Source organism: Durio zibethinus, chromosome 26 (assembly GCF_047325235.1).
Source record: "Durio zibethinus cultivar Kanyao isolate XHJ-2024 chromosome 26, ASM4732523v1, whole genome shotgun sequence".
Taxonomy (NCBI): Eukaryota; Viridiplantae; Streptophyta; class Magnoliopsida; order Malvales; family Malvaceae; genus Durio; species Durio zibethinus.
This window is the reverse complement of record NC_143187.1, coordinates 3814168-3842167: the sequence shown is the minus strand read 5'-3', so window position 1 is coordinate 3842167 and position 28000 is coordinate 3814168. Positions and strand designations below refer to the sequence as shown.

The 28000-nt window shown below is 36.1% G+C and overlaps 6 protein-coding genes across 8 annotated transcripts; 3 read left to right on the top strand and 3 right to left on the bottom strand.

Annotated features, from left to right (window-relative positions):
- Positions 1–903: 903 nt before the first annotated feature.
- Positions 904–8878, top strand: LOC111274526 (uncharacterized). Of its 3 annotated transcripts, XM_022859236.2 has the most exons (15): positions 904–1337; positions 2554–2947; positions 3035–3212; positions 3344–3483; positions 3563–4793; positions 4892–4995; positions 5163–5307; positions 5587–5655; positions 5804–5849; positions 5952–6322; positions 6503–6582; positions 6707–6842; positions 7390–7579; positions 7991–8073; positions 8394–8878. In XM_022859236.2, exons 1-15 carry the CDS (start codon positions 1232–1234, stop codon positions 8526–8528), a joined length of 3408 nt encoding a protein of 1135 aa, XP_022714971.2. In that variant the 5' UTR covers positions 904–1231; the 3' UTR covers positions 8529–8878. The 3 variants fall into 3 exon arrangements, with proteins under 3 accessions (XP_022714971.2, XP_022714973.2, XP_089611389.1); XM_022859238.2 differs by lacking the exon at positions 7390–7579 and having other exon boundaries at positions 8394–8623; XM_089755263.1 differs by lacking the exons at positions 7390–7579; positions 7991–8073 and having other exon boundaries at positions 8394–8623.
- A 768-nt stretch (positions 8879–9646) lies between these two features.
- Positions 9647–11319, bottom strand: LOC111274527 (large ribosomal subunit protein eL37x). The gene is made up of 4 exons (XM_022859239.2): positions 11181–11319; positions 10948–11083; positions 10043–10144; positions 9647–9911 (listed from the first exon to the last, which is right to left on the bottom strand). Exons 1-4 carry the CDS (start codon positions 11181–11183, stop codon positions 9865–9867), a joined length of 288 nt encoding a protein of 95 aa, XP_022714974.1. The 5' UTR covers positions 11184–11319; the 3' UTR covers positions 9647–9864.
- Positions 11320–11491: 172 nt separating this feature from the next.
- On the top strand, positions 11492–16633 carry LOC111274528 (RAD3-like DNA-binding helicase protein). The gene is made up of 9 exons (XM_022859240.2): positions 11492–11744; positions 12110–12748; positions 12828–12916; positions 13250–13603; positions 13908–14210; positions 14325–14567; positions 14748–14969; positions 15192–15738; positions 16112–16633. The coding sequence occupies exons 1-9, from the start codon at positions 11618–11620 to the stop codon at positions 16324–16326; spliced, it is 2739 nt and encodes a 912-aa protein (XP_022714975.2). The 5' UTR covers positions 11492–11617; the 3' UTR covers positions 16327–16633.
- Positions 16634–17900: 1267 nt separating this feature from the next.
- Positions 17901–18820, top strand: LOC149511231 (uncharacterized). The gene has a single exon (XM_089755264.1). The coding sequence runs from the start codon at positions 18048–18050 to the stop codon at positions 18681–18683; it is 636 nt and encodes a 211-aa protein (XP_089611390.1). The 5' UTR covers positions 17901–18047; the 3' UTR covers positions 18684–18820.
- Positions 18821–19209: 389 nt separating this feature from the next.
- LOC111274525 (Peroxidase superfamily protein) lies at positions 19210–21446 on the bottom strand. Its single transcript, XM_022859235.2, has 4 exons — positions 20979–21446; positions 20388–20576; positions 20121–20286; positions 19210–19894 (listed from the first exon to the last, which is right to left on the bottom strand). The coding sequence occupies exons 1-4, from the start codon at positions 21327–21329 to the stop codon at positions 19350–19352; spliced, it is 1251 nt and encodes a 416-aa protein (XP_022714970.2). The 5' UTR covers positions 21330–21446; the 3' UTR covers positions 19210–19349.
- Positions 21447–21526: 80 nt separating this feature from the next.
- Positions 21527–27480, bottom strand: LOC111274523 (kinesin-like protein KIN-13B). The gene is made up of 12 exons (XM_022859234.2): positions 27009–27480; positions 26183–26407; positions 25604–25798; positions 25281–25382; positions 24739–24816; positions 24543–24624; positions 24037–24196; positions 23659–23961; positions 22910–23128; positions 22430–22787; positions 22288–22353; positions 21527–22069 (listed from the first exon to the last, which is right to left on the bottom strand). Exons 1-12 carry the CDS (start codon positions 27177–27179, stop codon positions 21890–21892), a joined length of 2139 nt encoding a protein of 712 aa, XP_022714969.1. The 5' UTR covers positions 27180–27480; the 3' UTR covers positions 21527–21889.
- Between the last annotated feature and the right edge of the window lie 520 nt (positions 27481–28000).

The following is a 28000-nucleotide window of genomic DNA, read 5'->3' as shown; positions in this document are numbered from 1 at the left end:
GGTAGCTCAAGACCTTTGGTCTCCACTCGGACTTGATGAAAAAAATGGAATCACTTCTTCTGGGTTCGTTGAGAATGATTTTGATTTAGTTCATGGCTTGTTGAAGTAAAAGGCGCTCTGGTGAGATTCTCGTGATGATTTGATTTCATTAATTTTAGAGTGTATATAAAAATATATATTTAATTATAAATTTGATTTTATATTTATATATATATATATATATTTTAAACTCAATTTAAGATGTTAATATTTTTAATTCGATAGTAATGTCAATTTCATATTTTCTCTTATTTTTTTATTAAATTTTTTTTTTCATTAAAAATTTTTTATTAAATAACTTTTGAAAAAATATGAGGCTGAATAATATATTTACATGACATCTTATTTGATTTTTTTTTTTACTTCTTTTTAATTAAATAAATTTTAATAAAAAAATCAATAAATATAACATAATAAAAAAAAATTTTGACCTATGATAATATGCGACCATCCCACCTAATGAAGAAGAAAGTTGGCAAAAAATTTATTAGGTTTAAAGGGGTTATTTATGTCTTATGAAGTAATATAAAGATCCCTTTTTTTTTTTTAATAATACAAAGATTTTAATTTGGACAAAAAGTTTAAACAAAAAAAAAAGTTTCCCTTAAGTAACATTAAACATAAATTAAATAAATAAAAGAAAAATTATACAATAAAAATTTTAAATTGTATAAATAAAATTAATAAAATAACACATATTCAATTGTTAAAAAAAAATTATGTGTCAAATTTTTAATTCATTTTTAAAATTAAAAATCTCTATTAACAATGTAAAATAATTTATCTAAATAAAAATTCTACTTAATCCCGAATCCAAATCAACAAAGGGAGAGATTATAATAGAGAAGAGAATGCATCAGCACCAACACAATAACTATCGGTCCTCGCGTTGAATTTTTTTTTTTTTTTCAAAATTCAGTTTTTAGTCTTTTCCTTTCTCACTCATTTTTCTTTCATGCCAAACACGACCTTTCCTTTCTGTTCCTTCAATTCTTTCAACTTTTCACTTCACATTCTTTGATTCTTTCTTCCCCTCTTTGCTTTCCTAGTAATTGATAAATGATATTTTTTCTTTATGGCTGTGATTTACAGTTGCCATGAAAAAGAGAGATAAAAAAACGATGATTCGTTCGATTGAGAGATTTGTTTTTAGTTTGATTTGTTAATTTTGGTTTGGCAAAAAAAAAAAAAAATGAACGGCCCAAAGCAGGTGACGGTTCATGACTTGGTGGAGGAAGCCAAGAAGCGAATCGTGATTTTAGCTATATGCGTCGTCGGATCGTCCTATCTCATGTCACGTTAAGCAAATCTTCTTTCTTTGTATTTTTCATCTAGTTGCTGCTGATTATTCGTCTTGATCTTCGAGTTAAATTTGATTAATGTTTTTATTTAATTACTTGCTATTAGAGTTCAGTTAGGGTTTTGACTTTGATCAATTAGAGTTTTGAAAGAAAATTTATGTGCAATTTTGTTTTTAGGGACTTTAATTTTTTTCTAAGTCTCGTCAATTCATTTTGAGGATGGAATTGGATCGGTTATAGCTTATGAAGCCTACAGGTTGTAGCACTGGAGTTTTAGGGAATATAAAATTTTGGTTATGTAGAACTTTGGATTCAAATTTAAGTTGGCACTTGGCACCGGAATTTGGAGTTAGGGTTTCTTCATATTGACTGGAATCGCAATTCTGTATCTTACCATAGTTTAGTTAGTCTTGCATTTGACTGTGTAGGTGATAAATATCCTGTTGCAACCATTACATGTTTAGCTATTGTCCAGATCGTACCATTCTCTGCACTAAAATTTCAAATTAACATTACTAATGTGATTAACAGATTTTAATATGGTGGTTCTTAACTTTGGTTCCTTAAAGTGATATTACTATCTAACTTTGGTGAGTGAAGATAGAGCCTGGTTCCTTTTCCTTTGTACTAATTATCTGCAAGTGCAAAGTGCACTACAAAGCTATCAATTAGGAGCCACTTGATGGAATATAACAGTAAGTGTTGTACAGATTGTTACAATGAGGTAAAAAGACAACTGTTAAGAAAACGAGTTGACTGCAGCTTCATGTTATGCAGTCAGCGAATTCCTTCATGGCAAACTGAGGTTTATGATTAGAATGAAGTTTTCAATTGTGTTCTGTGTCAGTTTTTTGGACTTTCATTTTTTTATAATATTTTTAACCCTCTCTCTCATGCCCAAACGCAAACTAGTGGTCATGGGTTTGTTAAGTCATTTTCTTCTTTATGAACACTTGGAATTGAATACTTAACATTGTAGTGCAGGGAGGATATAGCCTTACAGATGAGTATTACAAGAAACTGACCTCAATTGGGTGGGATTAGATTTTTGTAAACATGAAAAATTGAAATATGTCAAGTTCATACCTTAATTTTTGCTTAATTTGGACTTGGAGTTTAAGATTTTAAAAAAGAAATTTTCATCACATAATTGCCATTAATTTGTTTCAACCTTTTGAATTGATACTTACTCTTTTCCTGTTTCTTACATCAGTGACAAGCTCCTCAGTTTTGGTAAATTTGCCTGCTGCTGCCACCTTGATCATTCTCCTCCGATATTTTTCGCTAGATTATGAAATGCGGAGGAAAGCTGCTGTATACAACAGCAAACCTGCATCAACAAATGCAATGACTCCAAAGCGACTACCAGAGTTTCCTAAAGTTGTTGAACATTCTGATTGGAGAAGGAAAGTAAATTCTCCTGTGGTCGAGGATGCAATAGATCACTTTACAAGACATCTTATTTCTGAGTGGGTGACAGATCAATGGTATTCTCGTTTAACACCTGATAAAGAAGGCCCAGAAGAACTGGTGCAGATCATCAATGGTGTTCTTGGGGAGCTTTCAGACCGCATGAGAAATATAAATCTCATCGATTTACTCACAAGGTATAAGTCCATTCCACCAATGTTTTTGTTATGATTTTTGTTTAAAACTGATTAAGAGGGAACTAATCTACTTCTAGGATGATGCAGGGACCTTATTAATCTCATTTGTTCGCACTTGGAGCTTTTTCGTATCAACAAAGCAAAAGTTGGAAGTCAGCAATCTGGACCACTGACTATTGAACATCGAGATACTGAAATAAGACGTGTTCTGGCTGCAGAGAACAAACTGCACCCAGCTTTATTCTCTGTTGAAGCCGAGCACAAGGTTGTTGAGTTTTACTTTAACCTCCCAATTATGCCAAACTAGTCAATCAATCCAACATTCCTATAAAAGTGACTATTATTCGTTGATTATATAGCTTCTGATAACAGTATGTTATACCCTGTTTATTTCAGGTATTGCAACATTTGATGGATGGTCTCATTTCTTTCACATTCAGGCCTGAAGATCTGCAGTGCTCTTTCTTTCGTTATATTGTCAGGGAGCTTCTTGCTTGTGCAGTAATGCGACCAGTCTTAAACTTAGTGAGTCCAAGGTGATCTGTCTTTCTATTTTTTTTGGACTTCGTCGATTATGTTGCTACTGTTTTCGACCATCTTGAATTTTGGTGACAGGTTTATAAATGAGAGGATCGAATCTGCTGTTATATCTATGACAAAGGCTAAAGGAGGAATTAATGCTGCACAAGATGCATCTGAATACAAACCAAATGGCTCCTTAAGGATCCCATCTGATCATTTTTCTAAGTTTCTAGATCCTTCTTCTACTGGTGTTGAACTTGTACAGTTAAAAACTGATCAGTCCAGAGCTGCTGGAGGCACCACTGCAACAGATAATGTAAATGGGACACAACTCTCGAAGGATCCATTGCTTTCTATGGATGCTCGATCTTCCCGTTCATGGAGCTCTGTTCCCGTGAACTCTCAAACCGGTGTTGAAAGAGGTATCGAACGGCGTCGTTCAGGAGGAGAATGGGGTGATATGTTAGATCTCATTTCACGTAGAAAGACTGAGGCCCTTGCCCCAGAAAATTTTGAGAACATGTGGACCAAAGGGAGAAACTACAAAAAGAAGGAGGGTGAAAAACGATTAATTGAGCAAGTCCCACAACATTCCTCTGCTGGGAACCCTGCTACTGTGGATCATTCGAAAGCAATATCTAAGACCAGAGAGAAGTATCCAACTAAGCTTAACTCATCTGATAGTCGTGCTGCTCAATCTGTATCGACTGATCAGCGCCAAGTAGAAAAATCATTTCCACATGAATCTAGGAATGTATCAAGCTGCTCTTCAGTTGCATCTTATGATGAACACAACCTTGTTGATTTGGAGGAGGTGGAATCGGAAAGCGGTGATTCTTTTACTTCTGAAGAAGAAGAAATAGGAAATATAACAGGTCTTGGTTCTCCTGGAACTAAAGTTTGGGATGGTAAGAGTAACAGAAATCTGACTGTTTCTCACATTCATCATCCACTTGAAAATCCTGAGGGCCGTATGGTGAAGAAGGCTGGTGGAAGGCGTGTTCAGTTTCGGAGATTAACCAAAACCCCATCCAGCTGGAAAAGATCTAGATTGAACAGTCAGAAGTTGCCTGTCTGGCAAGAAGTTGAGAGGACAAGCTTCTTATCAGGGGATGGACAGGACATACTTAATTCACCGAACGGACATGGAAAAGCTGATGATTCCAGTGATGATTCTGAGACTGAATTCTTTGGTAGACTTCACAGTGGAGCAGCTGCTTCTTCATCTGCTGCTTCTATCTCTATGTCAGAAAGTTGTAGTTTGACTGCTAATTCCTTGCAGAATTCGTTGGTGGCGGATTCTTTCTTTAAATTGAGATGTGAGGTACTTACTGTGATCAGGATTGACTTAATGTCAGTATGCTAGAATTTTGTATTTTGGTATTCTTTACATGATTACTGCAAGATTATTTTCTTTTGCAGGTTTTGGGTGCAAATATTGTGAAGAGTGGCTCTAGAACATTTGCTGTTTATTCCATATCTGTTACAGATGTAAATAACAATAATAGTTGGTCAATCAAGAGAAGGTAGAGTGTGCTATATACTTTCTGGTCTTGTCCCCCCATGATGCATTCTATAGCATTTATTCTTCATTGCCTAGTCATCTTGGTTGGATTTTTCTAAAATGTCAAACCAGTTATGTTTATCTTCACCTCTATCACCATTGCTAATATTTTTAATTGTTTTAGTTCAGGTTCCGACATTTTGAGGAGCTGCATCAGTGCCTTAAACAATTTCCAGAGTATAAACTTCACTTGCCACCAAAGCATTTTCTCTCCACTGGTTTAGATGTTCCTGTAATACGAGAACGTTGTAAATTGCTTGATGGATATCTAAAGGTTAAACACTTGAACTAACATATTGTTTTTCTTTGTCTGTTGGGGCATATCTATTGAACTGAAGTTATTCAAATTGATATTTTATTTCTTTACTGAGGCTTCTTCCCATAATATGCTTGTCAGATTGTTTCATTGCTAGTACTTCCATCTGTCCAAAGTGCCATTATGAGATCAATCTGTAGTTTATATATGAGAAATAACTATATTATATGCTTTATGTACTGGTTTTGCTTGTCTTTCTACTTTTATAGGAATTATTAATATTTTTTGCCTCTTCAGAAGCTCCTGCAACTTCCTACTATTTCAGGATCAATTGAAGTTTGGGACTTTCTAAGTGTTGATTCCCAGGTGAACTTTTATTTTCCTTTTCACATGGAAAAAAAAGCTGTTCCTTTTTTTTTTTTTTTTTTTCTGGGAAGAGGGGAGGGTGGCGAGGGGCAGTCTCAGGTTTCTTCAAAAAAGCAGAATCTCTTATTATATGCATTTTGTGATGCAGACATATGTATTCTCAAATTCTTTTTCTATTGTCCAAACATTGTCAGGTAATTCAGATTTAATTTAGTAGACTGGTGCGTTGTTTGCTTTTTCTTTCTTAACCTGTTTTTGGCTGATTCTATTTTTTGTGTTGCTTGGGAACTTTCTAGTTAACCTTGAAGATAATCCATCTGAAAAGAGCAAAAAGGCCTCAAATGTTATGGGGCCACCGATGGGTCCCTTATCTTCTAAGAGGGAAAAATTAGATGCTGAAAGCAAGAAATCTGCATTGCAAATGAAGCCTAACCTTGCAACGGGTGGATTAACAAATGCAAAAGATGTGTTTTGTTCTCCATCAAAACTTCCCATTGAAGAACGGGGCAAGTCCTTTGAAGATTCAGGCAGTGATTCTGATACTAGAATGCAAAAAAATTTGTTTGTAAGAAACATGAGGAAGAATGCTAGACGAGAGAACGAAATAGTGGAAGATGCTTCTGAGTTGCTTCTTGATGCTGCTACGCACCCAACCCTTCCTACAGAGGTAATCAGTTTAATGTCAAAAATTTTCTTATCTCTATCAATGTCTAGAACTAATATGGCTGTTATAACCTTGCTAAATGGAACGTAAAACTTTCATGTGTCTTTAGTATTTGCAAAGCAATTTGAAATGTGAGGCTTCTAGGCTTCTCAAAGGTTTTTAACAGATACATCTTCTGTGCAGTGGGTGCCACCAAATTTAAGTGTCCCAATATTAGATTTGGTGGATGTCATTTTCCAGCTCCAGGATGGTGGGTGGATCAGGTACATAAAAGGCTATAGAACTATAACATATATCAGCATTATATTTTGATTTTCAACTTAGCATTATCACATCTAGTTCTAACCAGATGCATAAGTTTTACCTTTCTTTGCATTTGCATTTCAGGCGGAAGTTTTTTTGGGTGGCCAAACAAATTCTACAACTTGGAATGGGTGATGCTTTTGATGATTGGCTGATAGAAAAGATCCAGCTGCTGCGCAAGGGCTCTGTTGTTGCTTCAGGAGTCAAGAGGATTGAGCAGGTAGTCATTTGATCTCAGAAATTATCAAGAAATGGTCTTTCTTTAGAAAGTGTAACAAATGTAACTGGTAAAATCTTTTAGTTGTATAAGAGACCTAAAAACAGATCTCCTCTTAACCAAGTTTGCAAGAGGATTTTATTGGAGGGGCAGACCTTTGCAAGAGGATTTTATTGAAGGGGCAGACCAACCCCCATGATATTAGCCCCACCTGGAAGAAATGTTCTTTCTAGTGGAATTTACAACATAGATTAGTCTAGATCTGTCTATAAAATATTTTTGAAACCCTCTTTTTGGAGGTCTAAGAACAAGATCGGCTGGGATTCCATTCACTGTCTTATCTGGCTTAAATTTTATGCTTTACAGCCTCCATCTTATCTGTTGTTGCCATGTTGGACCATTTTTGTGTATTTCCTTGTGCTTAACAATACTAATTTTGGTCTTGTTTTCTGGGACTACAAGTGGTTAGTCTTAAAATGTTTATAATATGTTTGGAATTTTTATGCTTGTACATGGTTCTAATATAGACCATCTGCAATTGCCATGGTAGATACTTTGGCCTGATGGAATATTCATAACCAAACATCCAAGGCGTCAACGTCCGCCATCATCTAGTAGCCCATCCCAAGCTTCACCTCGTAGTCCGCATTCTCCTGAAATACCTTCACCCAGATTGAGTGATGAACAGCAACAACTGGAAGCTGAACGTCGAGCAAAATTTGTTTATGAGCTAATGATTGGTAGTTTTGTTTATCATGAATGTTTCTTATTAGGGTTAATGTCACGGATGACCTTAAATTATAGTAAAATGTTCAATGTGGAATCTGAACTATAAAAATCTTTAATGTGGCATTTGAAATATGAATCTGTTAACTGATGTGGTACTCACTCCTAGCATTATTAGCTCCAAATGATGACATGTGGCTGACAAATAACCCTCGAAGTACTAAATTAGTTAACAGATTCATAGTTAATATATCATATTAGAGATTTTTAAAGTACATATATCATATTGAATATTTTACTAGAGTTTAGGGGCCATTTGTGACATTATACCTTATTAATAATCTGCATGTATATAGGATCTTATGTTACTAAGCTGAAAATTTTCAACCTTAAGAAAGTCAATGACCTTGATTTTCTCGATACAGACAATGCACCTGCTGCCATTGTGGGTCTTGTTGGTCGCAAAGAGTATGAGCAATGCGCTAAGGATCTCTATTTCTTTATTCAGGTAATTCAAGAGATAAGAGACTTTATTTTTGTTCTTTTAATGTGGAACGTGGTCTTATTTTCAGAAACAGCACTGCAAGTTAATGATAGGCTAGGTACGTCAGATCTAGTTTACTGCTGTGAGAAGTGAGGGCATCATAGGTTATAATAACATCAATCCAGGTAGAACATGATTGGTGCAAGTTGTTAGAGTGGCCTGAAACTTGGTTTTCCCGTTTTTGGGCTCAAATTGAAATTCTAGTGCGATTGTTACACCTTAAAACTCGTTACAGTTATGATGGCTTATTCTTAACAGTTTTGCCTTGTTCTCTCATGTTGCAGTCTCGTGTTTGTTTGAAGCTGCTGGCATATGACCTTGTTGAGCTTTTGCTGTTGTCTGCATTTCCGGAGATGGATTATGCATTCAAGCAGTTGCATGAAGAAAAACATAAGTTTGGTGACTTTAAAGCAAACTAGTTACATTTCATACAAACGAGTTGAATTGTAGAAATCACGACTAGTCTGGCGTGGCTGAACCCCACCCCCCCACCCCAAAAAAAAAAAAAAAAGAAGGTAAGGTCTGGCCTGATATTTTCCCTCAGGTATAATGTTTGGATTCATGTCCGCCGTTGTCGTTTCAATGCATCTAGAAGATATACTTCATTCATATACAGTGTCAAGATCATCCATTCATATACAGGGCCAAATACTGTAAACGGTCTTTTTTTTTTTTTTTTAATCTCACATTTCGAGGAAGTTGTAAGTAGATCTTGAGATCAGTGAAAATATATAATGGAAAGCTTGTTCCTCTGATTTCCTCTTTTAAAGCATGTTGCATAACTCGCCAACAATAATGCTTTGTCTAGAAGGTTCCATAAAATACTGTAGATTTTCGTAATTCTGGATCCAGTAACTGTTATGGTTAAAACCAGGAATGCTGAGTGCAAGTCGTAGACGAAATATCCACTCCGTCGCTTTAAATTATAAATCTGTGGGCATTCGTAGAATTCGATAAGCCGTAATAACTTTGATTTTAGCAGTCTCTAAAGAAAGGAAAAAAATCTTAATCAGTACATGCTGAGAAACAGACCAATGAAGAATCGACGGCGTGGATTACAGATGTGGTCTAAGGGTGAGCGGTTTCTTAAAAATAAAGAGCAGCTTCCGCTACTACATTCCTTCCAGCGGTCGGAAGTAAAAACAGAGGGGATACTTTCAACTGTTATTGACCCAATATGTGAATGTTTTAGCAACAGCCAGAGAATGTATAGAATAAAGGGGCCTTGAAGAAAAATATACACACAGAATAGCTACTGATAACTCAGATCCTACTGGCTTCCGCCCTCTTCTATACAATGTTAGACAGCCAAGAGATGTAACAGAAAAATCATTGCAGCAAACCCTTCAAGCATCTCATCCAAAATTTCTATACCTATCATCTTAGGTTAGGATGAACTCATAAACCCATAATCGAGCAACAATTCCGAAGCTTGAATCCACTGACCAAGATTATGGACCACAACTACAGAAGATTATAATTTGATAAGTATCATGTTTAAAGATTTCAACTATCTGAAACAAGATTAAGGGCATCATAAGCAAAACAAGAACATGATTAACATAATCATGAAAGACGTCAAGTAATTAAGGGTCAAACAACAATAGCCTCATCCATACTTGTTCATAATTTAAAGCAACTACATAAAAATAGAAACTAAAAACAACTAAAGCATCCAATGTAATAATGACAGTCCTCAAGTAATGTTCCCATAAAACTTTTCCAAACGAAGATGGCTTCATCCAAAACAACACCTTAAGCAGAAGCTGCGGCAACTTTCTTCCTTGGAGCTGCTTGAGTACCTAGATCATCATCAACACCAAATTGAAAATAAGAACAAAATTTTCTTTAAAAAAACCTTTGACTAGAACAGAATATGCAAAGAAACTAAAATTAGAATCCAATGAGCACAAGGGAATTAGCATTTTCCTACCTTCTCTGAAACCACTCTTGAACCTGCGTGGAACATGACGGAGATACCTCATCCTACCAGTTCCAGTGGTCTTTCTTCGGATTGCCTTAACACTCCAGTTATCTGAATCCCACAATAAACAAGTTCCCCTTAATTTTAATAATTAACACCTAATTACAATCCTTAATTTTAAAAATTAACACCTAATTACAATCCATTCACACACATTTAACATCTAATCACAGCCTGCTCGCACTTATTCGTACATGCACATGACACCCCATGGCCATGCTCATAACTACGAGTACAAGCATATTTCTTGTCACATTAAAACTAACAAGCACTAAAACCATAACACATAACTACGAATACAAGCGCATTTCTTGTAACATTAAAACTAACAAGCACTAAAACCATAACACATAACTACGAATACAAGCACATTTCTTGTAACATTAAAACTAACAAGTACTAAAACCATAACACATAACTACGAGTACAAGCACATTTCTTGTAACATTAAAACTAACAAGTACTAAAACCATAACACATAACTACGAGTATTACCATGCAAGTTTATATATTAGAAAGAAACACATTCGCACTCCTTCAAGTATACATCTTCATACTTCTATAAAGAAACAAAATTCACATCAGACCCTTCTTTTCATTATATTCAGGAAAATGAAATTTTGTTAGAATAAATATATTCCAGGAAAAAACAAGCTAGGAAACTTCAAACCCAGATACATAGTCTTATCAAAGAGATTAACTTGTATAAATCGATTACATTAAGAAACAAACCCACACAATCAGCTAAACATAAAGAAACCCAGATTCAAAAAGAGACTTAATAACACAGTAAGCAACAAAACAAAAACAAAAATCAATGTTTAGACATAAAAGAGAGAGAGGTGGGCACTTACATTTCCTCTTACGGGCAGCAGGGAAACCACAGGCAGCGCAACGGCTCTTCTGAAGATGGAAGCTACGACGGCCACATCTCACGCAAAGAGTGTGGGTCTTGTTCCTTCTTTTACCAAAACTACCGGTTCCCTTTCCCTGCAAATTACCATATCCATTTCATTTGTAAATATCCAACCAGATCAAGGGCAAAAAATTAAAAAAAAAAGAACAGTTTATTTTTTTGCTGTTTTACCATTGGATTTGGAGCAGACGCAGGAAAAACCCTACTTTTGGCTCTGAAGAAGAACGAGAGCGGCGCGGAGGAAATGGTTTATACTGCGAGACTAGCTGGAAGGAAATAATATGGCACCAAAGGGTTTTCTAGGGTTGAAACGTGGCTTACTTTGAACGGTTTGATTACTTCAATGGGCATTTATTTTTGTTATGCTTTTAGCCCAATATCAGTCAGAGCCCATTTATTTTTTGGGTTGGACAAAATGGGCTTAGGTTAGGTTGTCAAAAAATAAAATAAATTTAAAAAACCACCCTCTTTTGACCCAAAAAAATTAGAAAAAAACCTTGTTCTCTGGATTTTCGCGGGAAAATCATCGGCAGAGCAAGACAGTAATAACTTGAATAGGAAAAGAAAAGAAAAAAAAAAAAAGAAGCAATCGAGAAAGAAAGAGTGGAATGGAAAATGGAGAGCCAAAGTTTTTAGCATTTCCGTATGAGGCATATTCAATTCAGATCGATTTCATGAATGCGCTTTATCACTCTTTGGATAAAGGCGGCGTCTCCATGCTCGAAAGTCCCACCGGTTCTTTCACTCTCTCTTCTGTTTTTTTTTTTTTTTTTTAATCCTGTTTTTTAAGTTTAGTTGTTAAGAAAATGGAGAGGAAGAAAATTTTTATATTGAATTGGGAAAAAAGAAAAGCTAAAATTTTTGTATTTAACTTAAATTAGGGTTTCTTTTTTTTTTTTTATGTATATTTTGAATAATGCTACATTCCTCTGTAGCTACTTGATGAAGTTGTTCCTTGTTCATTCGAATTGTCCTAATTTTTTTTTTGTCATTAAAAAAAATTCCCTTTTTTACTCTTTTTTTTTGGTGTGGTGAGTTTTGTTAATTTTTATTAAGAAAGTCAAGAACAAATTAATTTGAATTTTTCATTACAAAAATAGGGACTGGCAAAACGCTGAGCATTATCTGCAGTGCTTTGCAATGGGTGCTTGATCAGAGACAAAAAGAGAAGTCTGAAAAAAGGGTTGAATCTGATGAAAAGCAGGAAAATAATGGTCAGATTGGTTCAGATGATGAACCTGATTGGATCAAAAACTTTGTTGTGAACAAAGACAACCAAATGTATGAGAAGAAGAGCAAGAAAAAGAAATATGGTTTTGGACCAAAAAAAGGGGAAAAACGAAAGAATAAAGATGGTCAAAGGGATTTATTCTCCCGTGATCTAGTTGAGGAATGCTTCCACGAAAACAAAGACTGCAAAAAATCAATAAAGAAAAATGATGTTGAGGACTTGGGTGATGAGGAGTTTCTGCTTGAAGAATATGAAAGTGAAGAGGAAGGTGGTGTTGGAAGTTTGAGTTCAAAGAGGAAAGGCTGTAAGCTTTCTGTTAATTCATCGAGTGATGAGGAGGAAGGTGAGTCTGAGGAGGAGGTGGAGGAAGTGAAGTTGAAGGTTTATTTTTGTAGTCGGACACATTCACAGCTTTCACAGTTCATAAGGGAGCTAAGAAAGACTGTCTTTGCCAGTGAGATGAATGTTGTCTCTTTGGGATCAAGGATGAACTTTTGCATCAATGAAGGTATATGAAACTTTGTAATTTAGTATCATTCACTTGTAATTTGATATATGCCTGACCTTTTGGAGTTTTTTCATTCCAGAGGTTGTGAGACTAGGAAACTCTACTAAGATTAATGAGCGTTGCTTGGAGCTTCAAAAGAATAAGAAAAAGGAAATTTCTAAAATCAAGGTACTATATATCTTACTTCTAATTCCATAATTCAGCTGTAACGCATTTTATCAGGCATGGTTTCCTAAGCCTCTATGCGATTGCTTTAGTTGGGACTTAGAGCTAGAAGTCCAGCAGATTCTTAATGCAACCTTGCAGCCCCCTAACTAGTTACTGTTCCATGTTCCATTACCTTATTAACAGAGTTAAGACATCACATAACTAGGTACATCTAAGTTGGAGACCTATCATCTTGCTTTTGAGTTCAGTTTACTCCCTAATCCAAGTAAGACTAACAACCAAAGTATATGCTGCTGGGAAAAGTTTCTTAGCTAATGATGGTGTTTTTTGCAGAACTTAGGTGCAGAGGGAAGAATATGGCGAACCAAGGCTTCTTCTGGATGCCCAATGCTCAGAAAACATAAACTACAAAAGCAGTTCAGGAGTGAAATTTCTCAACAAGGTGCCTTGGACATTGAAGATCTTGTTCAACTTGGAAGAAATATAGGAACATGTCCATATTATGGCTCCCGAAGTATGATCACCACGGCTGATCTTGTGGTTCTTCCATATCAATCACTTCTTTCAAAATCATCACGTGAAGCACTGGTACTGAATCTGAAGGATAATGTTGTTATAATAGATGAGGCTCACAATCTGGCTGACTCCCTCATTAGCATGTATGATGCAAAAATTACTCTGACACAGGTAAATAAATAGTTATATCCAGTTTTCTTTGGTATTTTCATTGGTACTCAAAACCTCGTGCACAAGGTTGGTGCTTTGATTTCTGTGTTTCTCGAATATTCCAAGTACTGTTTGAAACCTGTATGATGAAAAATTGGATAATTCAGTTACAAATTAATTTAAAAACCTCTTTGTTTTAGAAGAAAACTTAATCTCCTAAAACATATTGTTTTACTTTCAGTTGTACAAGCTTTTATGTTGATATGGTAAATCCTAAATGCATCTTAAATTAGAATCATTGAGTTATTCCATGATTCCTTATCAGTTGGAGAATGTACATAGCCACATGGAGAAGTACTTTGGAAGATTCTGCATTCTCTTGGGACCTGGAAATCGAAGATATATTCAAACTCTTTTGGTCCTTACCCAAGCTTTCCTCCGAGTTCTGCTTGATGATAAGGATGTGAATTGTTTAAACGCTTGCCCAGATGCTGAAAAAGGTGTTGGAGAAAAGCGTGCCTTCGACTCTTCAGTGGCCATAAATGATTTTTTATTCTCCCTCAATATCGACAACATTAATTTGATCAAACTGCTTCAGTATATAAAGGAAAGCAACATCATGCATAAGGTAGATTTATGTCCATATTATTTTTTCTATTTTGTTAAATCATTAGCTCAGTGCTTTTTCTCTTTTACTTTTTGCCAATTTCGTGGTCACAATTCACAATATAAATGGTTCCAGGTTAGTGGGTACGGAAATAAAATGACTACCTTGCAGAAAGGTTCAGCAATCAAGGAAAATGGGGAAAGTTGTGACGATGGTAGCACTTTATCTGGCTTTCAGGCATTAGCAGATATGTTATTGTCACTGACAAATAATGATGGTGATGGAAGGATAATAATCTCAAGGAAGAGACCAACATGTTCAGGACAAGGAGCTTACCTGAAATATGTTATGCTCACTGGGGAAAAGATTTTCTCTGAGGTTATTCTAAGACTTCAATAATTTACACTGGGAAGAAAATAGCAATTAGCTTCTTCACTTGCTAGCAAGTATTCTTTTATTTCCTTTGTTTAAGATCAAAACTTGGTCTTAAAGTCCGTATTTTAAGTACTTGACATTGTCTCGCTCTATTAAGGAAAGTCTATCTTACAACTTTTGCAGATTGTGCATGAGGCACATGCAGTTGTGCTGGCAGGAGGAACTCTGCAACCAATAGAGGAAACAAGAGAGCGACTTTTTCCATGGTTACCATCAGATCAGCTCCATTTCTTTTCATGTAGCCACATTGTCCCTCCAGAGAGTATATTGCCAATTGCAGTATCTCGTGGACCTTCTGGCAGATCTTTTGATTTTAGCTATGGTTTGAGAAGTTCATCGACCATGGTGAGTGTATTGCACTCTGAATCTGTCACTGCAATGGATTTCATAACGAAGTGTTATTGAATCCCTTTTTTTGTAATTGGATTATGGTCAAACTTGACTTTAAACTGACTTCATTACTGTTTATCGCGTGACAATTGTTAGTTGTGTTTTATTCCAAATATTTAATGCTGTGAAACCATAATGGCCTTTACTAAATTCCATTATTGGGTCTTGAATGTGCAGATAGAGGAACTAGGGCTCTTACTTTGCAATTTGGCAACAGTTGTTCCAGAAGGAATTGTTGTGTTCTTTTCTTCATTTGAATATGAAGGACAGGTCTATGATGCATGGAAAACCTCCGGAATCCTTGAAAGGATTATAAAGAAAAAGCACGTCTTCAGAGAACCTAGAAAAAACACAGAGATAGAGGTCATTCTCAAGGAATACAAGGAAGCAATTGATAGTCCTGCTCCTAAAAGTGGTGCAATACTCCTAGCTGTTGTTGGTGGCAAGATATCAGAAGGCATCAACTTCAGTGATGGGATGGGTCGATGCGTAGTCATGGTTGGACTTCCCTACCCTAGCCCATCTGACATTGAATTGTTGGAAAGAGTGAAGCATATTGAAGGTTTGGGTGATTCAAGTTCTACAAAATCCCTAAAACTTTCATTTAATGAAGAATATTATGGAGGAGACATTCAGGCTGGTTTCAGCATACTAAGGAGTTGCAGGCGCAGGGGGAAAGAATATTATGAAAATCTCTGCATGAAAGCTGTAAATCAATCAATTGGTAAGTGCTAAGCATTATAAAATCAGGTGGTCATTTGTGAGGATACTGTTTCAGTGCTATTACTTATAGTCACTATAGGAAGGGAGGTTAAAATTAAATTCCCTAGGCTCTTTGTTCACTGTTCACATTGGCAGAAAAATCTTGGCCTAATATCTTTAGACTAAATAAGATTTCTGTTTGAGTAATGTTTATAGAGAAAATAATTTAAAAGTTGAATTTCGTCTGATGTGAACTCTCTAATCACAATCAGTACTTGCCTCTGCACACATGAATAGATCTAACTACATATTCTGTTATGTCCTGGTTATATCAATTTTGAATCATTGAACTGCTTCTGATACTTGTAATCTTTAACTGATTTGATCTGTCTTAGGTAGAGCAATTCGGCACATAAATGATTATGCTGCAATTTTATTGGTTGACATCCGTTATGCATCAGATTCTTCAAAAAGAAGTTTTTCTCACCCAAGCAGCAAGCTCCCACAATGGATAAAAGATCGTCTTGTTTCTGCAACTAATAATTATGGTGAAATTCACAAGCTGTTGCATCAATTCTTCAGATTCAACAAGAACAGAGGTTGTAAGTAGAAGCCAATTGGTGGTTGGAATGAGAAAGCAAAAGCCATTGTATTATACACAAGACAGGAAAGGAAACCTCACATAAAGCCAATTGTTTTCCAAGTTGGATGAGCTGTTGTATTTGGTGGAAGATAGCCTTTCAGAGAAGAACATGAAACTGGATGAAAATCACGCCTAAATTTCAGCTAAAAATGTATCCCCATGGACCCCATCTTTCGCCCTTTCCCCAATTATAGTTAGCAGTCTTTTTCTTTTCTTTTGTTGAAAGCCAAAAGGAACTTGATAAGTTAATATATTCCATCCATATTTTTTGTAATTTTCTCTCCCACCGAGATATGCTTTCTTCTAGATATTAATACCTCTGCTACTGCATATGTCTTATCTGAACATAACAAGAAAAACTGCCATAAATGTTCATGTGTTCAGGCCTTAGGGGACATTATCATCTTCATGCGTGGAGGATGGAACTTGGAAGGACCATAAAAATCCAATAAATCTATTACCACAATCAAATGAAGTTGAGAAGCCAAGTTGAATTTGGGCCATGTCAGCTTTAGAAATCAGTTCAGTGGCCCAATGCTTCAGCTTTAAGCATCAGTTAAATGGCCTGAACATATGGGGTCAAAAGCTCTCCTTTAGCCATATCTAACTGCTTTTGCTTCTCTTTTTTCTTTGTTTTTCTCCCTTAGATTCTTTGTACTTACCATTTCGAACAAATGTTGGATTTGAATTTATCAGGGAAGAGTGAAGACTCATCATCTTAGGCATAGAAATATTGCCATCATCTGCTGTGATGCTGTGAATGGAACTTTCTTGGTTCCTGTAGGCTATATTTTGTCAAACCATAGGCAAAACAAAGGCCGAAGTCAACATGTTTTGGGCTGTTGGAAGGACTATAGTTTAACAATGGCAACTGTAAGAAAGTGACTTAACCATGCAAGCATCGAAATGCACCTTATCTTGATATTAATATTTAACAGGGTTTTGGTACCTTTAGGTGCCATCCCCAAGGACAGATTGGGACCATTCACACCCCATATAAATGCAAGAGGATTTTTTTTATAGGAATGAATGATCAATTATGATCACACCAAACCCTAAAGAGGTATGGTGTCAATTACCATGTTGATATCAGATTGATTGTTGTGAAATTCAACAAAAAGAGAAAAATGAAAGGCAAAAAAAGAGTTAAAAGAAGAACCAGCATCATTCCATTTGTGGGTCCTTTTAGTTTGATCATTATAACTAACAAAAAACTAGCAGTTGAAAATGTGGATTATATATCAGTTCAATTTCACCAACAATTTCCTTTAGCTTTGCATTTAATCAACAGTACTTCACTTTAGGCAAGAAAGTAGTCAAAAACAAAACATTTGTGATCATTAGATTCCTAAGACCTCAACTCTTAAATCTTTAATTTGCATTCAAGTGCTCTTTTAACCTCCAATGCCTTATGATTTTCTGACATTGTGATCAAGAAAAAGAGAGGCAAATATAGGAGGAATAAGGACAAAAGATGCGAAAATAGAAAAGAGAATTGCACTTTGGGTTCCATTAGCTTTTTCCCTAGGTAACCTTAAGAAACATGTTCTGCCTCTATCTCTCTTACCTGTATATTGGACACAACAGTTGGAGAAGCCGCAGAAGATTAGAGCTGTGTCTGTAGTTGCAGATAGAGACACCAAGAGATTAACAAGCCTCACCATTCAATACTACTGGCAAAGATTCTGATGGAATCAATTCAAAAGACCAAGAACTTGTTTCATAAAACAGTTGAGAACCTTAAATCTTTCCTCTTTGTAGGATACCAAAAGCTATCCAAACCACCCCTCCCAGACCCCTTCTCTTGCACTGGTTGCAGCAGAAAAAAGCACCAAAAAGATCAATTCTATACCGACTTCTGTAACGACTTGGAAGTTGGTCTAGAGGAGGCAAAGATGAGAAAGAAGGATGCTATGACATTGAAAGAGCAAATGAGGGAAGAAGATGAATGTAGTGGAAGCTTCATGAATTTTGCAGATAAGAGTCCAGTAAAGAACAAAAAGCGAAATGGAGGAAAAGAGGAGAAAAAGAAAGTGGGAAGTTCACGAGTGAGTAAGGGAGAGGAACAATATTATTACAAGAGAAATGGAGGAAGTTATGCATTAGCACAAAAGATGAAGGAATTGGAGATGATGGATGTTGGTGATATGGAACATGTATTGGATGTAGAAGAGGCACTCCATTATTATTCTCGGCTTAAAAGTCCGGTTTACCTTTCTATTGTCGACAAGTTCTTCTTGGACATGTACTCAGAATTCTCTGTTCCACAGGCCTCTGCCAGCATCAACAGTTCAAAACGAAGATTCGGATCAATTAGGTTGTAGACGATGTCTCCCAGACTTTTTCGTGTTCATATGTATCTGTTTTCTTATCCTAAATTCTTTTCCATGTTGTGTGTTTGTCTGCATTCTTCTGCTACTTTAGCTTTTATTTCTGTTTCTCTTTGGTTGTTATAATTTGCTTGAGCGTCTATTGCTACCAATAAAGCATACGAAGTTTCATATCAAGATTTGAGTATTATATATTTGCATGTAATTGGTGTATTACCAAGTCTTTCTGTGAATAAACTGGCTTCAATGAAGCCCAGAGATTGACTATTTGAACCATTAGTGTGAATCTGCGCCTTCTGGCATCATTAGAATGTGGATGTTCCTTTTTCAGACACCTATGGTTTTTACTTGCATTGGGGCCTTTTGATCAGTTGAGTCCTGCATCACACATGGCATGGAAAGTTTTTTTTTTTTTTTTTCTGAATGTTAAAGCCGGTAACTGAGGTCATCAACTTATAGTATATGAACCTCAATCAACAGCCATTTCATGTAAGCTGATGTTACAGTTACAATATGACTACAAGTACTTAATATTGAACTAGTTCATTGATTGAAACGTTTAGGAGTTAAGATAAAGTTCTTAAAAGATCAAAAGCACCCAACACCACACAAATTCGGCTGAAAACTATACTGGTCGTCACTCACTCACTCTCTCTCTCATCATGCCACTTTTGAACAATTTTTTCGGATCTGACCTCTTGGTGCTGTCAAAACATGGAGCTTTGAGAGCTTCATCATTGCTATGGCGAAGTCCCGCTGGTACAAGGAGGCATCTGAAGCATATGCTCTAACCCATAGTCCAGTTTCTTCCCCTGCCATTAGCTGCTGATCAGCATAGAGGATCCCTTTACCTTGCAGAAGACTGCGATAGTACACTGTGCCAAAGTCTGCTCCAGTTCCCTCATAGCTCACCGCCATTCCTTGATCCTTAGGTGACGAAGACAACAATTTTTCAAATGAAGCTGATGTTGCTGCTTCTGATGACAGTGAGCTGTAAAATGAAGGTGATTGAGCTGTTGGCAATGGTGAACCATCAAAAGAAGGTGATGGTGCTCTTGATGTTGATGAGTGGCTCTTGGAACATTTTGATCTCATTCGGTTGAGAAATTCAGAATCAAAAGTTGGGTCAGGCTCATCAGTCCCACCAAAGCTATATAGACGGTTTTGAAAGAATTTGCAGTGGATCTGTCCAATGCTGTGAGCACCTGGAAGTGAAATAGAGAGAATCAAATTCTAGTATACTTCTCAGAGCATACATTTGACAACAGCAGTTTCAATCACATAAATAGAGCATATACAAAAAGCTCAGATTGTGTCCAATAGAATAGGCTATGTAGAGTTGAATATAGGTTTTGTTCTCTCAGTAATAGAAAGCAAATACTAATAGAATCCAAAGCAATGAAGAAAAATTCAGGGGAAAAAGATTCATACCTAAGAGACTGACAGTCTCTCTTTCATCAAATCCCCTCGACGAAAAGGATGCAAGGGTTTCAGATAGATCAGCATTGGGTGAAGGAAGGTCGTTTGTGGCACTATCAGAGAAAGAGGCAGTGCTGTCTCTCCTACCAGTATTTAGTGGATAGAATGGGCCACCAGTCTGACAATATCCAAAGATTAGATAAGCACATATGAAACAGGAGAAACTATAAGATCCTAGCTTCATAAACATACAAGACACGGAGAGAGAGAGGAATTTACCAGGAGAACCGCTTCTCTAGCTGCCAAAACAAGAATGTCAGCACAGGAAACAACACCAGGGCACACTTCTTCAAGCTCTGACTTGATTATGTCGATTGCATCAAAACCCTTCAGGCTTTCATTAGGAGGAGAATCTTTCTCAGAATCCATGCCTTCAACAGGATCCAATAAGACAGAAGCATCACATCCCTGACAATTTTTTTTACCCCATATAGGGAATTAGAGGAAGAATAACAAAACCTCCAGAAAAAGTAGGGAAAATACACGTAATAGAAAAAAAGAAACAGAGATTTGCTACCGAAGCAGAAAGAACAAAGAATTCCCCAAAACAACCACCAATCATTGAAATAAGAAACTACTTTTCCCAGTTAGCAAGAAAGGAGAAACGCTTATCAGAATCAAAAGAAACCACCCTCAAAGAGCAAGATTTTGGCTTCAAACTTTCTTTCAAGAAACACTTATCAAAGTTGGAGAGTAACATGCAAAGAAAAACTTAAACATGCAAATCAAAGATCAAAGATTCACCAAAGAAATGAGAAACCCATCTTAAAAAGCCGAGAGAGAGAGAGAGAGAGAGAGAGAGATGATCACCTCAATGAAGCAATCATGGAAAGCAAGGCGCAAGAGAGCTGGAGCCACAGCAGCCTTGATCTTGAACAATTGATGGACTTTGTCTCGGATGATCTTCTCAGCCTCAGGGCAAGTTTCCCGATAAAAATCATACTCCAGTGACCGAGCAGGAGCCTCATCATCTTCAAAATCCTCGCTATCCAACAGTATATCTTGTAAAATCCAACTGGTTTCCGAACTCAATGAAGAAGATGAAGATAATGAAAAATGGTTCAAGTGTGTGGTTTTCTTGACGGAGATCCAAACACACAAAACGAATGTGAAAAGGCTCAGATTTCTCATGATAGCTGATTCAAAGATTGACATTGGCATCTTCGTTGATAATTGTTTTTCCTCTGCTCTTCTTTCTTTTTTTTTTTTTTTTTTCCCTCTCTTCTTCGTTTACTTGCAGGGTTATAGTAACGGGAGATTAAAATGGCGGGAAGGAATTGGTAGAATGACGAAAATACCCTTTTTAACTGGGAGTTCATTATGACCGTTTTTTTTTTAAACAGCAACAGGGAAACAATGATAAAAAGAATAAGGTAATAATTAAGCAATGCTTTTTGTAAATGAAACACTGAGCAAATAGTCAGACATTCCAATAATGAATTCAATTACAATGCTGCAGAACTTTCAATGGCATGCCCAAAGGCATGTAAATTCATTACTTGCTTTGCCTATTGCTTATCGAGGAAAAAAGAGAAAAAATTCTGGAAATGAAGGAGAAGGCAGGGTTTAATACCCTGCAGCAATGACAGTTTCATGGTAACCAGTGCATCATCCAGCAAACAGAAAAAAAAGGCTTAACCAAACCCATTATTAGTCGAATTTAGAAATCTATTTTGAGAGAAGTCAGATTAATAGTTTAACTTCTATCTTCGTCCCAGTAATCAATAGCCAGAAGAAGATACCAAAACATTATGCTCCTTTAAGCGCTTCTGGAAATGAACCAAACGAGTTTGTAACTGCTTGATGCCAGCAGCCTTCTGAGAAAGAATAGCATTCAATCTAGATATATAATCGTCCAGCTGGTTCCCAGGTTGGTCTGCTTCAATCAGCAGGTTCATCTCCTGGAAATGTTAAAAGCAAATTTAATGAAACTTCAAAAGATGTAGAATCATAGAACATGTATGACTCAATAATGCATGCAGCAGCTCAAACAAATGTAATAAGCTAGCCAAAGATAACTAGTGATTTATGAATTACGATTCTAGCAAACCAAAGAGGAAAAGAATATGTTTCAAAACTCAGATTCTAGCAGGGTAAATGAAATGGTCTAAGTGTTTACCTCTTTAACAATATTCATAGTCTCTTCCACTTGTTTTCTATGAGCATTTACAAGATCTTCCTCTTCCTGAGTAAAAGCACCATAGAGGCTTTAACATATAAACAGATTACTTTTCATGTCCCTTAACACTTATAAAATTTACCTGTAGGAGGGCATTCAAATCATCATCTGATTTTGAATGCTTAAAATCAGATCTCAGTGGTTCCTTCCATTTTGTCTGACAATTAGGCTTCCGTAACTTGTCCTCTGAAGTTGAGAAACTGTATTGATCTGGCTTCCTATTTTTCTTATACATCAGTTTCGCCTGCTCATAGGAATCTTCTGATGCATCAAAATCATCTCTTTCGTTTTGGTCAGGCCATGTATCATTAATATCATCCTCAAAGGTTGATGCAGTTGGTAAAACCGAAAATAAGGGCTGAGTAGTTGACTCTTTCAGGTTTAAGGTACAAGATAATACATTCTTCTTAGAATTTCCCCCTTTTGAAAGGCTCTTCACCCTTAATGTAGTGTCACATTGAATAAAAGTCAAATACGTGAAAGGAAAAAGCAACTAAAACAAAAGCAGAATAGCTTTAAAATGGATACTGAAACAATTTTTATAATCACATGTCTTATTCACCTATCAGCATATCTTAAGGTGTTCAGAGTGTGTTCACATGACCCTGAGCTTGGTGAAATGCAAGATATCATAACAGTACGTGAATTGCCCATAAATGAGTCCCTCAGAACCTCTGTCAGTTTACTGCCTCTGAAGGGAATGTGACCCTGATCATTGTCAAGAGCTCTTATGCACTCCTTCAAAGCAAGCAAGCTCTTGTTGATCTCTGCACCTTCCATTCTGCAGCAGAAATAGAGATGGCTTAATTAAAAAAGCACATCCAGCAAAATTAATTAAGCACATATCTAAAGTTTGTTCGATGCGAAGGAAAAAGAAATGTTGGATGCTAGAGCTGAACATCATGAATTGGAACCAAATGCCATCTGCAAAAATATAAACTCCAGGTGTGTTTAGACTTCTTAAACACCCTTGTACTTTGAAATGTTTGACTTGATAATAAATAATTAATTAAAATTAATTTAAGAGGCCTCAGAAGCTAAGAATACATGACTTGGCAAGGCTGAGATGATCCAGAAACTCAGGACGACCATTTAGCATAAACTTTTTTACTCCAATATTATGTTTTTTAGACAAATTTAGTATATATATAGTTGCAATGTGTTGTAATCTAACTTTAATATCAGATACTTAACAACATTTATTCTCTATTTTAACTATAGCCTCCAAATAAAGCATCAAAGCTCTGCAACTCAATCTGCTCAATAATCTATATGGTCATATCATTTTGGAACTGAAAGAAGTCACTGTACCTTGTCTGCTTATCATTATCCGTAGTATCTGCACCTCGTTCACTTCCAGCCAGATCTATAAAAGAGAGCTTGCCAACAACACGGGGAGGCTTCGATTCATTGCCATTAACAGATCTCTTGATAGCGAGTTGAAGTATGGCATGAGAACGGGAAGATTCCTCGTTTGCACCAGTGGTACCAGTACTTCTTGTGGCATTTCCTTTCTCAATAAGTTCCTTAATAGTTTCTACATCTGATACTCTGTACTCTTGCAGGCCTACAATACAAACTTGCTGCTTACCATCCTCTCGCATGCAAAGTTTTCTGCACAAAGAAGGATTAGCTTTCAGCAAATTTAGAAACTTGTAGCACTGGTACAGAGAATGTATAGCAACTTACTTCCTATCACTGAGGAGATCAAATAATTTTCCTCCATATATCTCAAAGAAACTCACAAACAACTGAAACCCTTGGTTCCTGTAGGTATGGTGCATCAGCCTCAAGATGTCCTGAGAAGCTTTAAGGGGAAGTGGCTTCATAGTGTAGGTTTTTCCACTTCCTGAACAAGAAAAAGACCTATAAGTGTAAGATGATTTAAAGCTGCAATTCAAAAATATGAGATGGCTTGATGAAGAAGGTAAATTTAAGTGTCCAATAAGAAAACTTTATAGTAAAAAACGAAGAAGGCATCCTTCAACTTTGGCAAATTCAGGCAGATAAGAATAAAAGGCTATTGACCAACCATAGTGATAACACAATTATCCTCACAAAGGACTAATTGGATTATGCCAAAAAATTTACAGTGAACAGCATATTCAGAATGATTAAAAATTATACAAATGCTGGATCATGCAAAACCCACTCCATCATACAATCTATCCAAGATTTTGGTCACAGCTATTCACCTGTTTGACCATATGCAAAACAAGTTGCTTTAGTGCGCTGAAAAATTATAGGAACTATGGGCTCCACAGTCTCACGATAGACCTACGGAACATAAATGAGACCAAAATAGGCTGAGTAAGACAACCATTCTAGGAAATCCACGTCTTGTAATATGTTCTTCCTTTACCCACTAATAAATTTAGGTCATCTACTTACCTCATCATTTGAGACCTCCTCATTCAGCACTGCATCAAAAACAAATTCATGTTTCTCCTCGTATTCTGTTAAGTCAACCTACAACATGTCAAGAATTAAATGCGTCAAAGCATGTAGAGGATAATACTAAAAAATCTACATATGCTACTATGCTAGATGAGAAATTCAAGTGTGTCAAAAGCCAAGTGGTAAATCAGCACAACATAAAATGCTATTAGTTTTTTAACATGCTATGGAATGGCATGACAAAAATGTAATGTTTCTTGCAAGAAAGGCTAAAATAATCATTTGACACAGAACCTCTGAAAATATAATTGAACTTTCTTTGAGTTTAATGATTGCTTTATGTAACTGCTTCTTAAAATAATTAACTGTCATGTCATTAGTTCCATTCACACTTCTTTTAATTACCTCAGGGCATAAAATTGGGATAGACCTATTGAAGATTCTCTGGGCTCATTTTGGATCTCTATGTTCTTATTTTGCCTTTATAGTATGGTATAGCATTGAGATTGTAGAGGATAAAGCAATGTTATTGTTACCTTAAGTTTAGTCTCATGGACTACTAGAGAATTGGAAAGTGTCTCTATAATATCTTCCTCATTCTTTGCTAACTCCTTTTTATTGAGAGGTCTCTTACGCACCTGCAGTCAAAAACCCATAGAAACTCTGAGTCATGGTGCTAGTAGTAGTGCATATAAGATATGTTGAGCAAAATTTTACTTGTGCAAAGCATGTCATGCATGAATTCACAAGCTATTAATCAGCATCCACTGCTCTTGCTAGTGTTGCATTTCCTTTATACTGAAAAGAGAGCAAATTAAGACGAGATGATCAAAGGTAAATCAGCAGAACAAAAGCATACCACGACTTTGATCTTTGCAACTGAATTGACCTTCTCTTTGTCTGCAGCAAAGCTTTCTAGGAGGCCATTCTCTGGCACAACAAGAACTCTGCCTGTTTGTTTGTTGTTTGAAATATAGGGTTCAGAGTCATCATAACTTCTGCCTCGAACATGATTATAGATAGAAGCGACATCATACAGGTCGGAAACTGGGATCTGTCACCATCAAACAAAAATCATTACCACAACTAAGCATTAAAAATTAAATTACTCCGTATATGAATTTTTAATTTATCAGTGCCTTAGCAAAAGACAAAAATGAGTCTATCCAAAGCAGATGCAACAATTTTTATGTCATTCAGCATCATATCCATAGGTCCAAATACTCATACGTTGAATCTCAAAAGTACAAACATCTTTCAAATCATTGATGTTTCGTATTTGATGGATAGAAGTATGAACTACATATACAAAAATTTAACAAGAAGTGCACATCACACACATAAATATAAGCTGTTACTTATTAAACATATATAGTACATGTAAAATCTACATTCGCTAAAAGACTATAACTCTTAGAAGAAATGGCGAGTCACCAACCTCAGGCAGAAGCTCCGTATCAAAAGAATGCAGATCTAAGAGACCAGGACTGAACTCACTGAGCGAGTCTTCACCATTCTTCCTCTGGCTTGACGGCCGTGAACTAACTGGAGGAGTTGTAGGCCCCGCGAAAAAGTCATTCCCCGTGTTAAAACCCCTCTGCACATTCTTATACATTCTAGACCCTTGTCCTCCTACTCCTCCACCGCCATTAAACGCATAATCCTGCCCTCAATTCAAGCGGCAAGGTAGCACAATCAAGCATGCGAAAAAATAATCAAATTGTATTGGATATTAATACATAGAGATCCAGAAGACAACACTTCAATGAAAACCTTCCCTTTCTGATTTTTTTTTTCAGCATTACTTTTTACTCTTCAAGTCGTAGAACATCAATAGAGCATCAAATTTTACCATATTAATATAAATTTATCTTTTTTCTTGTAGTTTTTTTCTGGAAAAATTGATTTTAGATAAAAAAAATTAAGAATTAATCCATAAAAAGGAAAACCCATTTCTGCTCCAACTAAATGGCATCTAAAAAACAACATTAAATTTTTTTTCTCTTAATACCCAAAAAAACCTTAAGAGTTAAAACAGCCGTCTTTCTCACAGTCTTCCTTGCACGAGCTACGAAATAAAAGTTTAAGACTTAAAATTATGTAATTAGATCCAAAATCCAAAAATTGTCAGTTTATTCTTACTAAAAATACACAAAAATTAAAAATTGATTGCTATTTCATTTTTTTTTTCTGCGTATTATCCGGAACCAGCATACAACAAAATTTTATTTATTTATTTTTTAAAAAGAAAAAAGTGTGAGAACCTGAAGGGGAGGAATGGAGTTGTTAGACGAGTGAAGATGCTGAAGACCAGCAGACTGAAGCCATCTCCCATTCGACGTCGTCTCCAAGAAGTTATCTGAGTATTGTCTCTGATGGTGCACCTGCACTCCTGCCGCACCAGATCTCTGCCCTTGTCTTCCCATTCCGTTCATCTACCAACTCTCTCCCCTTCCTCAGTTATTTATAATGTAATAAATTTAAAAAAAAAAAAAAAAAACTTCGATGCTTTGTTCCAATGCTTCCCTTTCCCTTTCACTGTCCCTTCTTCAAATGAAATGATAAAATGAAAAACTAATGGGCCCAATCAACCGGTTAACACTTAATCGATCTTAATCGGATTTTTTAGGAAAAAAAAAAAAGAAGCTTCTTTTTTTCTTTAGCTTTGGTTTCAGACAAGATTCAAAGGAAGAGTAAAAAAGAAGAGGACTGTTTCAATGTGAGGAGGAGAAGGAGGAGAAAGAATGTTTCAATTTTTGAAATTTGAAGACAATTTGGAGACACGTGTGGCACGTGCCGTGGGGATGAAAGGTTGTAGTGTTGAAACGGCGCCGCATTGAGCCTTCAGGGTGGTGGTGGTGGTGGGTGGTCCAGTGGCCCGGGAACGGCTTATCCACAACCTTCGTCCCACATGGTGGGGCCCCCAGAGAAACTAATCAGTCGCGCGCTTTTGAGATTTCTGATTCAAAACTCCCACTTTTTAGGGATCCCTTCAACTATCCCACACCTTTCATCAAATTGACCCCTTTTTTTTTCCAAAATTTTGCTTAAAATAAAAATAAATAATTTTATCAAAATTTAATTTAATTGTGTTGTTTTAAAGAAGTTTACCAAGTTTTAATGGTAAAATATAAATGCAAAATAAAATTGTATATTTGATTTACTTATTTTGTTTTTGGATAAATCACAAAAGCTCATTTTGTGAATATGATTAGAAAAAATACATTCTTATGATTTAAAAAGTACTAATATTAGG